This window comes from Hemitrygon akajei, chromosome 9 (genome assembly GCF_048418815.1).
Source record: "Hemitrygon akajei chromosome 9, sHemAka1.3, whole genome shotgun sequence".
Taxonomy (NCBI): Eukaryota; Metazoa; Chordata; class Chondrichthyes; order Myliobatiformes; family Dasyatidae; genus Hemitrygon; species Hemitrygon akajei.
Window position 1 is genome coordinate 57,617,287 of NC_133132.1, and position 15,678 is coordinate 57,632,964.

Genomic DNA, 15,678 nt, shown 5'->3' on the forward strand with positions numbered 1-15,678 from the left:
GTCAGGCCCCGTGGACTTATCTGTCCTAATGTATTTTAACAACTCCCAACACCTCCTCTCCCTTAATATCAACATGCTCTAGAACATCAACCTCACTCATATTGTCCTCACCATCATCAAGTTTCCTCTCAGTGGTGAATACCGAAGAGAAGTATTCATTGAGGACCTCGCTCACTTCCACAGCCTCCAGGCACATCTTCCCACTTTTATCTCTAATCGGTCCTACCTTCACTCCTGTCATCCTTTTGTTCTTCACATAATTGAAGAATGCCTTGGGGTTTTCCTTTACCCTACTTGCCAAGGCCTTTTCATGTCCCCTGCTTGCTCTTCTCAGCCCCTTCTTAAGCTCCTTTCTTGCTACCCTATGTTCCTCAATAGACCCATCTGATCCTTACTTCCTAAACCTCATGTATGCTGCCTTCTTCCACCTGACTAGATTTTCCACTTCACTTGTCACCCATGGTTCCTTCACCCTACCATTCTTTATCTTCCTCACTGGGACAAATTTATCCCTAACATCCTGCAAGAGATCCTTAAACATCGACCACATGTCCATAATATATTTCCCTGCAAAAACATCATCCCAATTCACACCCACAAGTTCTAGCCTTATAGCCTCATAATTTGCCCTTCCCCAATTAAAAATTTTCCTGTTCTCTCTGATTCTGTCCTTTTCCATAATAATGCTAAAAGTCAGCGAGCGGTGTTCACTGTCCCCCAGATACTCACCCACTGACAGATCTGTGACCTGACCCGGTTTGTTACCTAATACTAGATCTAGTATGGCATTCCCCCTCGTCAGCCTGTCAACATACTGTGACAGGAATCCATCCTGGACACACTTAACAAACTCAGCCCCATCTAAATCCTTGGAACGAATCAAGTGCCACTCAATATTAGGGAAGTTAAAGTCACCCATGATAACAACCCTGTTATTTTTGCACCTTTCCAAAATCTGCCTCCCAATCTGCTCCTCGGTATCTTTGCTGCTACCAGGGGGCTTATAGAATACCCCCAGTAGAGTAACTGCTCCCTTCCTGTTCCTGACTTCCACCCATACTGACTCAAAAGAGGATCCTGCTACATTACCCACCCTTTCTGCAGCTGTAATAGTATCCCTGACCAGTAATGCCACCCCTCCTCCCCTTTTCCCTCATCTCTATCCCTTTTAAAGCACTGAAATCCAGGAATATTCAGAATCCATTCCTGCCCTGGTGCCAGCCAAGTCTCTGTAATGGCCACTACATCATAATTCCATGTATGTATCCAAGCTCTCAGTTCATCACCTTTGTTCCTGATGCTTCTTGCATTGAAGTATACACACTTTAGCCCTTCTACCTTACTACCTTTACACCCTTTATTCTGCTGCTCTTTCCTCAAAGCCTCTCTATATGTTAGATCTGGCTTTACTCCATGCACTTCTTTCACTGTTCTATCGCTCTGGGTCCCATCCCCCTTGCAAATTAGTTTAAACCCTCACGAACCATGCTAGCAAACCTACCAGCAAGGATATTGCTCCCCCTCGAGTTCAGGTGCAACCCATCCAATCTGTACAGGTCCCACCTTCCCCAGAAGAGATCCCAATGGTCCAAAAATCTAAAACCCTGCCCCCTGCACCAACTCCTCAACCACGCATTCAACTGCCATCTCCTCCAATTCTTACCATCACTGTCACGTAGTACTGGCAGCAATCCTGAGAACACCACCCTTGAGGTCCTATTCTTCAGCCTTCTGCCTAGTTCCCAAAAGTCACACTTCAGGACCTCATCCCTCTTCCTGCCTATGTCGTTGGTCCCAACATGAATCACGACTTCTGGTTGCTTTCCCTCGTAACAGGATGTCATGCACCCGGTCAGAGACATCCCGGACTATTACAGCTGCAGAAAGGGTGGGTAATGTAGTTTCCAACCATCGACATTGAGTTGGTGTTTCTCTTTAGAAGGCAGATCTGACATGATGACATTATTACATAATGATTTTTAGTGCACTTTGTGTTCAGCTTTTTGGTGTTCAACAAACGAGTTGCTATTGCTTTTCTGAAACATAAAATATCTTTGCCTTTTTGTTTGTGAAAACCTACAGTTACATATTATTGTAACCAGCAAGTTGTAAGCATAAAAAATGGTTGGCCTTGCAAGGTTCTTTGAGCTTGTCTGCCATTCAGCATCCTGGATAATCTGGTCTTTCATCTTGCAATTTCATGCTTGATCCTTAGAGCTCTTGATTCCCTTGTGGTCCACAAACCTACTTGGGCCAATTAGCTCAAATATCTTGGAATGAATGTGCAGATTTCTGGGTTTAAAATATCATTCTAAGAGCAACTGAATCCCAGAACAATCGCATCACTTTTTAAACAGCAACTATTTGGGTATATTCACTATGGAGAATGGTTCAGCTAATGTTATCACACTTTCAGAAGTTCATCTTTGAAGCTGAAAGCTGAGTTGTATTGAATCCCATGGTTGGCTTCAAATAAATAATGCACACGCTATGAAACTTTTTGACATGAATTTTGACTGGAAAACATCAAAGAATTTTGTAGAATTTAGAAAGCTAGATGATATTTGTGAGAGAATGAAATAAAGTAGAAAATGTGAGATAAATAGGCCATCTCACAGAAGCTTTGTAAGAAGGAAGGGAAAATCAGAGAAAACATTATTTCATTCTGAACATTAGAATATTATTAGAAAGTTTAGGAAGTTTTTGATCAGAAAAATGTTGCCATTCAGCCCAACAAAGCTTGCGAAATTCCCATTAACATAGTGTGTTGAAATAACTATTGAGTTTAGATTTGAAAGTCTATAAGATACTACCCTCAACTACACAACTAGGTAGTTTGTTCCATGTGTCCACAGCTCACCATGTAAAGAATTGCTTCCTGATGTTAGTCTGAACTCATTCTTTCACCAGTCTCCACCTATGACCCCTTGTTAATGGATTAATTTTGACATGGCAGCTGGCATCCACCTTACTTATGCCCTTAATGTTCTTGAACACTTCTATCATGTCTATATCTTTCAACTAACTTGTCAAAGTTGGTTGCATACGATTAGGATTGACATAAACTCATTACTGTAAGATTGAATTTCACCTTATATGCTGTTTAGTGAAACTCTCAATAAACAAATGAGTATCTGCTGTAGTAATAGCTGGAATCTTATTGACTGGTAAAGGTGGAGCCTGTGATGGTGTTTTTCAGGATTACAGTTGTATTCATATTTGTTCGCATTAATTTGATTTGGCACTCCTCTGTTATAAATCAAAGCAATAGAAGTGTATATCAATGTCAATTTGTTGCATTCTTGTATTTCTAAATTTGATTGCTCAGATTGTATGGAGATTTTTAACCATTACATCTGTGCTGTGAGGGTATGGTGCTGATGGAGGGATACTGAAGGTGCAGTAATTAAACTACTAGACTCATGATCCAGAGATCCAAGTTCTAATCCCACCATGACATCTGTGGAATTTGTATTCAGATCAATAACATTAAATTTTAAAATTGTATTGGTTAAAATAACCATGAAATTATCATTAAAACCTATCTGGTTCACTGCTGCTGACCACAGAATTGGAAAAATGCCATCCTTCCTGATCTGGCCTAGTATGAACAGACTAATGCCATTTGTAGTGGAAACTAAAGATAGGCAATAAATGCTGCTCTCGATAACAGTATTCACACCCCCAAAAAAAACTAAACATATAAGACAGTAGCAGAATTAGCCCATTCATCCGTTTGAGTCCGCTTTGCTATGCCATAATGGCTGATTTATTACTCCTCTCTACCCTATTAACCTCTCTTCTCCCCATAACCTTTGACTCCCTTACTAGTCAAGAACCTATCAAACTCCAATTCAAATATATCCAATAGCATGGCCTCCAATGCTGTTTGTGGTAACAAAATTCCACAGATTCACCACCCTCTGGCTAAATAAATTTCTTATCATCTCTGTTCTAAAGCAGTGTCCCTCTATTTTCAGGCAATGCCCTCTGGTCCCAGCCTCACCCTCAAAAATGCAAAAAAAATGAACAAATAATTTAACTCATTAACAAGAATTGATAAAAGTACACAGTTAACTTTAAAAGTAATTCTCAATTCATTAAGTTCAAATATAGATTACTTGCAAGAAAACAAATAACAGACTTTGGACAGTGCATTATTTGTAAGGTCTCAGTTAGCAACATTAGGAAAATCATGCACAAGGGTTCATGGTGTTGGGAGTGTATTAACATGGATTGAAGATTGGTTATACCATTGAAGAGAAATGATAGAAACAAAGGATATAATTTGTACAGTGTCAATGAATCAATTTTTGATCTCCAATTATTTATAATTTTGATTGAAAATGTTTTTGAAGAGATAACTAAGAGGATCGATAAGGGCAGTGGGGTTAATGTCATTTATATAGACTTCAGTAAGGCTTTTGACAAGGCCCAGTATGGTAGACATATCTGGAAGTGAGTTCACATTGGATCCACTTAGCCAGTTGAACACAAAATTGGCTTGCTGGCAAAAGTCATGGGATGCTAGTGTTTTTCAGATTGAATCAGTGATGTGCCACATGGATCATTGCTAGGGCCACTGTTGTTTGTCACATGTATGAACAATTTGGATAGGCATGACATAGTTAGTTTGTGAATGACATGAGAATTGGTAATGTGATGGACAGTGTCTAAGGTTACAAAAGGAGTTCAACCAACTGGGAAAGTGGATAAAGGAATGACATGAAATTTAACATAGTTGTGAAGTGTTGCATTATGGGAAATTAAACCAGTGCAGGACCTACAGTACACATGAATAATAGAACCCTGGGAGGTATTGAAGAATAGAGAGATCAGATGGCAAAAAGAGTTATAACTTCAACGGAGGGGGCATAAAGTGCAAAAATTGGAAAGTTGCGTTACAGTTGGTGGAGCCACACCAGAAATACCTTGTAGTTTTGATTGCCAAACTCTGGGAAAGATGTGATTGAGTTTGATAGGGTGTAGAAAAGATTCACAAGCATTGCTGGGACTGATAGCTTAAATTAAGAGGAGAGATAGATAGGCTGGAACTGTTTACCCACAAGCAAAAGCGGCTAAGACTAATGTTATAGAGATAGATTTTTAAAAAATGAGGGGCATAGATTAGATGGATGATCATGGTCTTATTCCCAGGCTTTGGGGTGGGGGGGAGAGTGGGGGGGTCTAAAACTAGTGAGCAGATTTTTAAGATAAGAGGGGAAAGGAGGCACGACAGGCAAGTTTTTGACAAAAAAGGTGGTGAGCGTATAGAATGAGGGGCTGAGCATGTGGTAGAGGCAGATACAATTACAATATTCAAAATACATTTGGGTGGATACATGGATAGGATCAGAAGGGTATAAGACAAATGCAAGCAAATGGGACAAGCTCAGGGAGGCACTTGTTTGACATGGATGGCTTAAGCCAAAGGGCATATTTCCCTGTTGTATAACTCTTTGATTCATCATGACTCTATAACTTACATTATGGAAGGAAGAAGGAATAGAGGTTCAGGTATCTAAGTTTGCCCATGACACAAAAATAGTTTAAGAGGGTATGTTGCAATAAGGATACTTTAACAGTGCACCAGGGAGTAAGGTAAATAAGGTAATAATGTTAAAAACTTGGCAAATTATATTTAGTGTGGGAAAGTATGAGATCATGCACTTCATTAAGAGAACTCAAAGGCAGACTATTAGCTAAATGGAGTAAGATTTTAAGTGAGCAAATTATGGAGAGTTCTGGTGTCCTTGTCATGTGGTGGACACTGATGGTGTTCTATTCACTGAACACATTAGGTTGCATTTTGTTACTAAGCAGGAATTTACTGCTAATTTTATGTTGTAAAGTTTTCTTTGAGAATAAAATGCCCAAGAATCCTTTTTACTCAGAAGCTATTGGTTTTCTGTAGAATCAAAGTATAGTCACAGAAAGAAACTATTGCTTCCATTTTGCCTATACTGTCTCCAAATAAAAGCCATTTACTGTTATCCCATTTCCATGTACTTTCACTTCAGCTTATAGCCATACTCGTTTGAAAAAAAAAGGTCTATCTCTTATCTATGACTTTACAGTAATTCTTTACTCTTTGCATCTATTTAAATCTGGTAAAGCCTGAGAAAGTGACTGATTTCTTTTAACAGAGAGGTCAGAAGGTATAGTGTTAATTAACTGTAAAATATGAAGGATTGAAGAAAATTTAATTTCTGAACATTGGAATGTGAAACTCACCGCCTGAAATGTTTGCTGGAAGCAAAACAATATCTCCAATTTACTAGTCTTTGGATGAACACAAACAGATGAAGAGATATAACTAGCAGAGCTGGGAAGTGGGATTACCTAATGCTGACTGGCATGGATACACTAAAAAGATAGAATACAGTGGTGCTAGAAAGTTTGTGAACTGTGTAGAACTTTCTCTATTTCTCCATAAATATGACCTAAAATGTGATCAGATCTTCATGCAAATCCTAAAGTTAGATAAAGGGAGCCCAATTAAATAAATAACACAAAAGGTTATACTTATTTATTTATTGATAATAATGAACCAATATTACATGTATTTGTTGGATGAAGTATGAGCACCTCTGGGGTAATGCCTTCTGCAAAAGCTATTTGGAGTCAGGTGTTCCAATCAATGAGTTGAGATTGGAGGTGTGTGTTGTAGAGGTGCCCTGCCCTACAAAAAAGATGCACAAAGTCAGGTTACTGATAGACCTTGTTCTTCTCAAGAAAGATCTGCGTATGTACACCACGCCTCGATCAAAACAACTTTCAGAAGAGCTTAGAAGAAATGTTGGGATGCATGAAGCTGGAAAAGATTTAGGGGTCTGAATAAATCTTGAGTATGGAATATACAATCAGCATTGGAAAGCATTAGCTGGCCTAAGATACTTCACTACAAAGATGTTGAAGAATTACAGAATTTAAAAAATGTCAAATAAAAACAAGAAATGCTACAAATGCACAGTGGAGAGAGAAACAGAGTTAATGGTTCAGGATGGTTAAGCTTCATTTATTCTGTAAACTGAATCATCAACTTGGGTCTCTCTTTTAGACATACTGTTTAACCTGCTTTATATTTGCAGGAGTTTTATGTTTTCATGCCAGATTTCAAGCATTCTCTGGTCTTATGTAACATATTCTGCTTTCAAATATTGATTATCTGGTTCATAATTCAAAATGTTTGACTTTTAACTAGTTTATACATCTCATTGATTCAGTTCTCTTAAAATTAGGGAAGATTAAATGCTAAAAGTTCAGGCTTTTATGAGAATCTCTGGTCAAAATTTAATTTTGTTTTCTTGAGCTAGTTGTGGCACAATATTCTTCTTCTTTATTATTGTACCTTCTTTATGAAGCTTGCTCACTTTGACATGGTTGGAACAGGAGCAAAGAAAAAAGCCCAACCATTTGAGTTTATTGTTTAGACTTTAGCACAGGTCACCAAGGACACAGAACTGTTCCTCCCTCTTAGAGTGGTGTTTCTTGATCATTCATTTTTTGGTATGTCTATGTCCATGATAAAGTTATTTCAGACCAATAGAGCCCATATCAAGATGGTTGGATTTTAAGATGCAGGTGGTACTTGATTTTAATCATATTTATTTCCATCTATCAGCAAGGTGACTATTATGGAAGATTCTGATCAGCATATCCATCTTAGGAATCTCTCCCTTCACCAGGCAAACAATGAGGAAGAATCCCTTAATCTGCTCTTCCTGGGAGATACTAACCGAATGATAGCGGAGGTGAGTAACTTCAAAGCCTGACCATGGTGCCATTTCAGAGTTGTGCACAGGTAGTGATCAACACAGAGAAAATCTGCTAAGTCTTTAAAAGAAAAGCCAGTATTAGAATGGCCAGGCTTTGGCGAGACCAGGCACAGGCTAGAACTTAAGCTTGAGAAGTTAGAGGTATAATGCGCAGACAGGATGGTAGTTCAGGCAGTGGAATGCTCCTACTGTGAGATGTGGGATTTTAGGGTAGTGAAACTAGGAAGTTCACCCAACCTCAGTTCCTGACTGACAAGGTCAAGGAACTGGAGCTGGATGTACTTTGAAACATCTGGGAGGCTGAAAACCTCATAGGTGAAATTTTTACTGATGTGGTCACACCCAGGGTGCAGAATTCAGATAGTAGATGGGTGACCGTCAGGGGGAGTAAGGAGAGTAAGCAGTTGGTTCAGGATTCTCCTATGGCCATTCCCCTCAGCAATATGTATACCCCTTTGGGTGCTGCTTGGGGGTGGAATGACCTATTAGGGCAAAGCAGCAGAAGCCAGGCACTATAGCCAAAGCTGAGGCGGAGCAGGGAAGGGTAAAGTCAGTCAGAGTGATAGTGACAGGAGACTCGATAGTTGTGGGGGGTGAGGGTGTGCACAGGAAGAGATTCTGTGGCCACAAAAGAGATGCCAAGTTGGTATATTGCCTTCCAGGTGTTAGGGTCCCAGATGTCTCAGTACAGCTACAGAAGATCCTCAAGGGAGGATGAGCAGTCAGAGGTTATGGTGTCGATTGGCACCAATGACAAAAGTAGAAAAGGGGAAAAGGTCCTGTGCAGTTTGTATACGGAGTTGGGGAAGAGGCTGAAAGTCAGGGAGAATATTGTAATCTCTGGATTATTCACAGTACCATGTGCTAGTCAGGGTAGAAATAGGATAAGAGTAGAGATGATTGAGTGGCTGAGGGTGTGGTGGAGGCAGCAGGGTTTCAGATTTCTAGATCATTGGGATTTCTTCTAGCGAAGGTATGACCTGTACAAAAGGGCAGGTTACACCTGAACCTGAGGGAAACCAATATCTTTGCTGGGTGTGCTTTTGGGAAGGGTATAAACAAATTTGATACAGGGTGATAGAACTCAGAGTGAAAGGGCTAAGGATGGAACAATTGGTATACAGGCATTCCCCGGTTACATATGAGTTCAGTTCCTGAGTCTGTCTTTAAGTAGCATTTGTACGTAAATTGGAAAAGTACATCCGGTATTATTTAGCGTCAGTTAGTCAAACATTTGTCTTAGTATATGGTATATATTTTACCTTTCTATGCATATAAAACACTTAAGAAATGTATGTATTCCAATAATTAAACCACTGTGTTGCTTAGTAATAATTGTACCTTTCATTGGGGAAGGGTCTTTCACGTGCTCCATTATTCTCACTTTATCCATTATCCTTTAAAATTGTTCTGATCGTTGACTGACTATAGCCTAACACTTTTCCAATGACCGACGGCGTTTCACCTCTTTCCAAATGCTTTATTATTTCCACTTTATTTTCAATCGTGATCGCTTCCCATCAACGGAACAGAAACACTGCGGGCAGCGGGTCCCGACCTGCACCGGGTTCTGAGGTCCGCTGTGTCCTAAAGACCACAGCACTGAATTCCCCAGGTCCTAAACTCCACTGCTCTGAGACAGGTTAAATGGGACAAGTAGGGGCTGTGCTGGGTTTGGGTATTCGATCCTCCATAATATTCCGTGTGGGAATTTAAACTGGAGGTGGCAGTGTTTTTTTTTACGAGGTTGAGTTGTGAGCTGGACATCAACCTGGCACAGATGGTACGGGAGTCACTGGATTGACATCAACCCAGCACGGGAGTGGTCTGTCATTAAATCGAACTCGGCAACCTCCATTCTCAAGCCCGACACTGATCTCACTGCGCCACCAGCCGACCGGAACGGAGGGGGGGGGGGGGGGTGCGTAGGGCGGGATCAGTGTGAATCTTACTAAGAAAAATTTAAGCCAAATAGAAAGTTAAACACTCAACCCAGTGTCAACGGCAATGACTTAAAATGGCGGACGGCGTTCTCCTTCCTCTGTTCGTAAGTATGATTTGTTTGTAACTCGGGGACTACCTGTACAAGTCAACGCAGTGTGTAGTGAGACTGAGCAAGGACAGGTAGATGATAAGGGAAAATTGCAGTCAGTGGGATGAGTTGAAGTGTAACATGGGGGCAAAATCGAAAAAAGTGATGAATTGCAGGACTGAAGGTGTCGTATTTGAATGCAAGCAGTGTAGGGAATAAGATAGATGTTCTTGTCATGTAGTTAGAGATTGGTAGGTATGATGTTTCGGGCACCATCAAGTACTGGATGTTGAGTACTTAACATCCAGGGATAAACACTGTATCAAAAGGACAACTATATAAGCAGAGGGGTTGGGGTGGCTCTGTCGGTAAAACTGAAATTAAATCCTTAGAATGAGGTGACATAGGATCAAAAGATGTAGAATCTTTGTGGGTAGAGTTAGGAAACAGCAAAGCTAAAAAGGCTGATGGAAGTTACATACAGACCCCTAAACAGTAGCCAGCATGCAGGATATAAATTACAATGGGAGATGGAAAAGCCATTTAATAAAGGTAGTGTTACTATAGTGACAGAGGATTTCAATATGCAGGTAGGGTGGGAAAATTATGTTGGTGCTGGATCCCAGGTGAGGGAGTTTGTAGAATGCCTATGAGATGACTGTTTGGAGCAGTTTGTGGTTGGGCCCACTCAGGGAAAGTCAATTCTGGATCGAGTGTTGTGCAATGAATCAGATTGATTGGCGCGCTTAAGGTAAAGGAACCCTTTGGGGACAGTGATCTTGGTGTGATAGAATTTACCCTGCAGTTTGAGAGGGAGAAGATAAAGTCAGATGTATCAGTATTACAGTGGAGTAAAGGGAATTACAGAGGCATGAGAGTGTGAGGAGCTGGCCAAAGTTGATTGGAAGGCAACACTATCAAGGATGATGGCTGGAGTTTCTGTGTACAATTTGGAAGGCACAGGATGGATACATCCCAAAGATGACAAAGTATTTTAAAGGAAGAAAGGCAACCATGCCTGACAAGGGAAGTTAAAGACTGCTGAAAGCAAAAGAGAGGGCAGGTAATATAGCAAAAATTAGTGGGAAATTAAAGGATTGGGAGGCTTTTAAAATGCAACGGAAGGCAACGACAAACGTCAGTCTGGTGGCAGAATTGAGTGTAATTGCTATTACCAAGAAGGAGGTGCTTGGGAAGCTGAAAGCTCTGAACATAAATAAGTAATACGAACCAGATGGACTGCACCCGAGGGCTCTGAAAGAGGTAACTGAAAAAATTGTGGAAGCATCGCCAATGATCATCCAAGAATCACTAGATTCTGGAATGGTTCTGAAGGCCTGGAAAATTGCACATCACTCCAGTTTTTAAGATGGTAAGGAGGCATAAGAAAGGAAATTAAAGGCCAATTTGCCTGACTTTAGTGGTTGGGAACATATTGACGTCCATTAAGACGAGGTTTCGTGGTACCTGAAGGAGCATGATTAATTAGACCAAAGTCACAAGGCTTCCTTAAGGGGAAATCTTGCCTGATAGATCTGTTGGAATTCTCAGCATAGACAAAGGAGAGTCAGTGGGTGTTGTTTACTTGGATTTTGAGAAGGTCTTTCACAAGGTTCACACATGAAACTGCTTAACAAGATAAGACCCGAAGGTATTACAGAAAAGATACAAGCACGGATAGAAGATTGGCTGACTGGCAGGAGGTAAAGAGTGGGAATAAAGGGAGCCTATTCTGGTTGGCTAATGGTGACGTGTTCTGCAGGAGTCAGTATTGGGACTGCTTCTTATCATGTTATATATCGATGATTTGGATGATTGAATTGATGGCTTTGTGGCCAGGTTTGCAGATGATACAGTGATAGTTGGAGGGTAGGTAATGTTGAGGAAGCAAGGTGTTTGCAGAAGGACTTAGACAGATTGGGAGAATGAGCAAAGTGGCAGATAGAATATAGTGTAAGAAAGTGTATGGCCATGCACTTTGATAGAAGGAATAAAGGTGTAGACTATTTTCTAAATGGGAGAAAATTCAAACTTCAGAGGTGCAAAGGAACTTGAGTCCTTGTGCAGAATTTCCTTATAGGTTATATATGCAAATACAGTATTAGCATTCATTTCAAGAGGACTAGAATATAAGAGCAAGAATGTGATGCTGAGGTTAGACTGCAATTGGAGTAATGAGAGTAGTTTTGAGCCCCTTATCTAAGAAAAGATGTGCTGACATTGGAGAAGGTTCATAGAAGGCTCATGAGGAAGATTCCAGGAATAAAAACATTTATGCATGAGAGGATTTTGATGGCTCTGAGCCTGTTCTTGCTGGTGTTTAGAAGAATGAGGGGGGATTTCCTTGAAACTTATCGAATTTTAAAAGGCTTAGTTAGATTGGATGTGGGGAGGATGTTTCCTACAGTGTGAGTTTCTAGGATTAGAGAGCACAGCCACAGAATAGAGGATTGTTCATTAACAGAGATGAGGAGGAATTTCTTCAGCCTGAGTGTCATGAATGTGTAAAATTAATTGCCACAGACAGCTGTGGAGGCCAAGTCAATGAGCACATTTAAAGCAGGGGTTGATAGGTTCTTGATCAGTCGGGGCGTCATAGGTCGTGGGGAGAAGGCAGAAGAATGGTGTTGAGAATAGATGAGCTATGATAGAATGGTGGAGAAGACTGGATGGGCCAAGTGGTCTAGTTCTGCTCCTATGTCTTATGATCTTATGGAAATTGTATGGTAAAAGTGATAATCTAGAACCCATCAGTAGTGTTGGACTGCACACCTTCCAGACTATTAAATGCTATTACTATTAGTATTCCAACACATGAAAAATACCAGAGGAACTTAGGAGTTCAGGCAGCATCCATGGAGGAAAATGAAGAGTTGACATTTCATCATGACTGGAAAGAAAGAGGGCAGAAGCCAAAATAAATCAATATGAGAGGAAGAAGGTAGGAATGTAAAGCAGGGGAAGGGAATGGAAATGATGTGAGAAACTGAAGTGTTAGTGGAAGAGGTAAAAGGCTGAAAAGGTGGAAGATAATAGTAGAGGGTCATGGATGACGGAATGAAGGGAAGGAAAGGGGGGAGGTGTAGGTGATGGGCATGTCATGAGGATGGGAGAAGAGAAAATGGAGTAATTTGATGAATTGAATTCTAAAATATACATAGTGTAATCTCAAACATTGCACTTGTGGGGCAGGTATACAAACCTGGAAGAGGGAAAATATTCAATCTTTAACTATTTTATTCATCAGGTTCCAGAAATTAAGGAACAAGTTAAAGGAGGAAAAGGTGCTAGATTGTGTTGAAAACCAGACAGATTCTGATCAAGATGGTGCTGAGCTGCAGTTTCCGTTGAGGTTGTGGCTCAGATATTTGTTTTTCTAGAGTCAGGGTAGGTTTTAGTGGCAGGGATATGGGGTGGGGGGGGGGGGAGTTAGAGGTCTGGGCAGAGTCTAGGCTCCCACCCTGCGTTCAAAAGCCAATGCTGTGGATGTGAGATGAAGGACATTTGTTGTCAGATGTTGGGCTAGCAGACCAGTAAGAATGAAGGCTGGTGGCCAAATCCCTCCCCCAGGTCAGTGTGTCATCACTGGGTTCCAGAGTCAGTGATCCATGTGGGCAGGAGGCATGAGGGCTAGTGACCCAACCCCCACATCAGGTGTGCAAATCAATGAGAGTAGTGTTCAAAGCCTCATGTTGACAGTCCCATTATCCAGGAGTCCAGAATTCAAGGCCTGAACCTCAGCGTCTTATCGAGGGACCTCAATAGTCATCATTGGTGGGTCCTGGGGTTGATAGCAAAGATTGAAGCCAATCAGAAGTCCAGAGGTTGAGGCCCAGTTGCTGAAGCCTGGTTCTGCAAGCCTGCAAATTCACTGAAAGGCGATGTTTGAGTCTGTTGGAGGCTGGAGTTAGAGTATTTTGTGTGTATGTTTATGGATTGGTGGGTGAATGCAAAGTAAGGGACTTGTTTTGCTGTTGTTATTCTTTTGCTGTTGTTATTCTGCTGAACATTGTGGGCATGTTATGTTGGCACCTGAAAGTGTGACAAGACTTGCAAACTGCCCAGCACGTCCTTCGCTTGTGTTGGTTGTCAATGCAAATGATGTATTTCACTGTATGTTTCGATGATCATGTGATAAATAAATGAATCTGAATCTTATTGACAGAGAACTTGGGTTTGGAAATTTATCTTTACTTTTTTATTCCATTGTTAAGTGGCTCCCTCATAGTTGTAAGAATGTTCTCATGAAATGACAGAATTCTTTAGTATTTGGACCAAAGCAGTGCTTATTTTGGACTCCTTATGATATGTAACTGTTGTTGTTGGAATATTGGCATTCAAAAGTCCCATGCTCCATCCTACCCTCCAAATTCTGACATAAAAAAGTGGTCTTTAAATTCTATCAGGAACTGATTATTCTGTTTAACATTTCATTTTTCTATTATATCACCGAGGTATTGTTCTGACTTAATCTGTACTCCAGAACAAGCTGTGGAGGACAGTTATTGTAAGCCTCTCATCCATGCATTATCCAAATTTCTCATAAATGTTCATCTATTTCTTCCATTGGTAGCCCGTTTCACACGTGCACCACCCTCTGAGTGAAAAAGCTTCCCCTCAGATTCCTCTCGAGTATTTCATCTTTCATCCTAAACCTATATAATCTAGTTCTAGTCTCATCTAACATGAGAGGGAAACAGCCTGCATACATTCACTCTATCTATGCCCCTCATAATTTTGTTTACCTGTATAAGATTTCTCTTCATTTTTCTGTGCTTCAGGGAGTAAAGTCCAAAGCTCTTCAACTTTTACCTATATTGTAAGTCCTCAATTTCTGATAATATCCTTGTAAATTTTCTCTGCATTCTTTCAAGCTTATTGATAGCTTTCCTGTTGATCGGTGACAAGAAATGCACATGATACTCTAAATTCAGCCTCTCCAACGACTCATACAACTTCAACATAATGTCCCAACTCCTGTACTCAGTGGCCTAATTTATGAAGGCCAATGAGTTAAAAACTTTCTTTACTACCCTCAGATAGTATTTACGCATTCTTCAGCATTATTCATATTGCTTGAAATCACAGGTATTGTGGAACATTGCCAATTTGATTGCTAGAATAAATGATATCACATTACTTTTTCCCAAAAGGGGTTCATGTGCAGTCATACTAATGTTACTTTATGGCATTTTGTTTATTGCATTTTACTGTGTTGCTATGGAATGTCAACATCAGATTTGCTGCTACATGTGCAATATTAATTATGTAGATTCAAAGTACATTTATTATCAAAGAATGTATAAACTATACAACCTTGAGATTTGTTTGCTCACTGGTAGCCACAAAGTAAGAAACCTGAAAGAACCCAATTATAGAAAAAAAGTATTGAAAATAAAAGACTAACACCCTATAGGCAAGAGATAGAGATAAACAAATGCAAATCATGCAGACAATTGAAGTGAACAACAACAATCCAAACCAAAATTGAGTCCTCAGATCTGGACCCCAGAGCAACCTGGATTTGGCTCAAAGCCTCGCTTATCTCTTCATCATATTAGAGGACATGAGGCACAACTGCCGGGGCAATCTTCATAGCCTCGGTGCCATAGGGAAAGAGGAGTGACCATCGCAGAGAATGAGTGTAATCAGCTCTTGCTCTGGATCTTGACACCCTGTCTTTTCAGTCTATCTGGGTCGTTTTATTATCAAGGTCATAGTTTGTCATTAGTCAGTAGATTTTTTTGATACTGTAAATGTCAATCATATTGTATTTCAAAAGCACTGATAGGAATCTTGAAACACTATTGCTGTGGGAACAAAAGACACAAATGGTTTTCCAATGTGTCATCACCTTGTTATTGTGCA

General features: G+C 40.4%; 1 protein-coding gene across 6 annotated transcripts in view; it reads left to right on the top strand.

The window, feature by feature from the left end:
- kif6 (kinesin family member 6) overlaps window positions 1–15,678 on the top strand; it is a 569,609-nt gene that overhangs the window by 91,119 nt on the left and 462,812 nt on the right. For all 6 annotated transcript variants that reach the window (XM_073056062.1, XM_073056057.1, XM_073056056.1 and 3 more), the window contains one exon: window positions 7,625–7,754. In XM_073056062.1, the coding sequence (XP_072912163.1) occupies window positions 7,625–7,754 (130 nt within the window). The remainder of the gene's footprint in view (window positions 1–7,624; window positions 7,755–15,678) is intronic.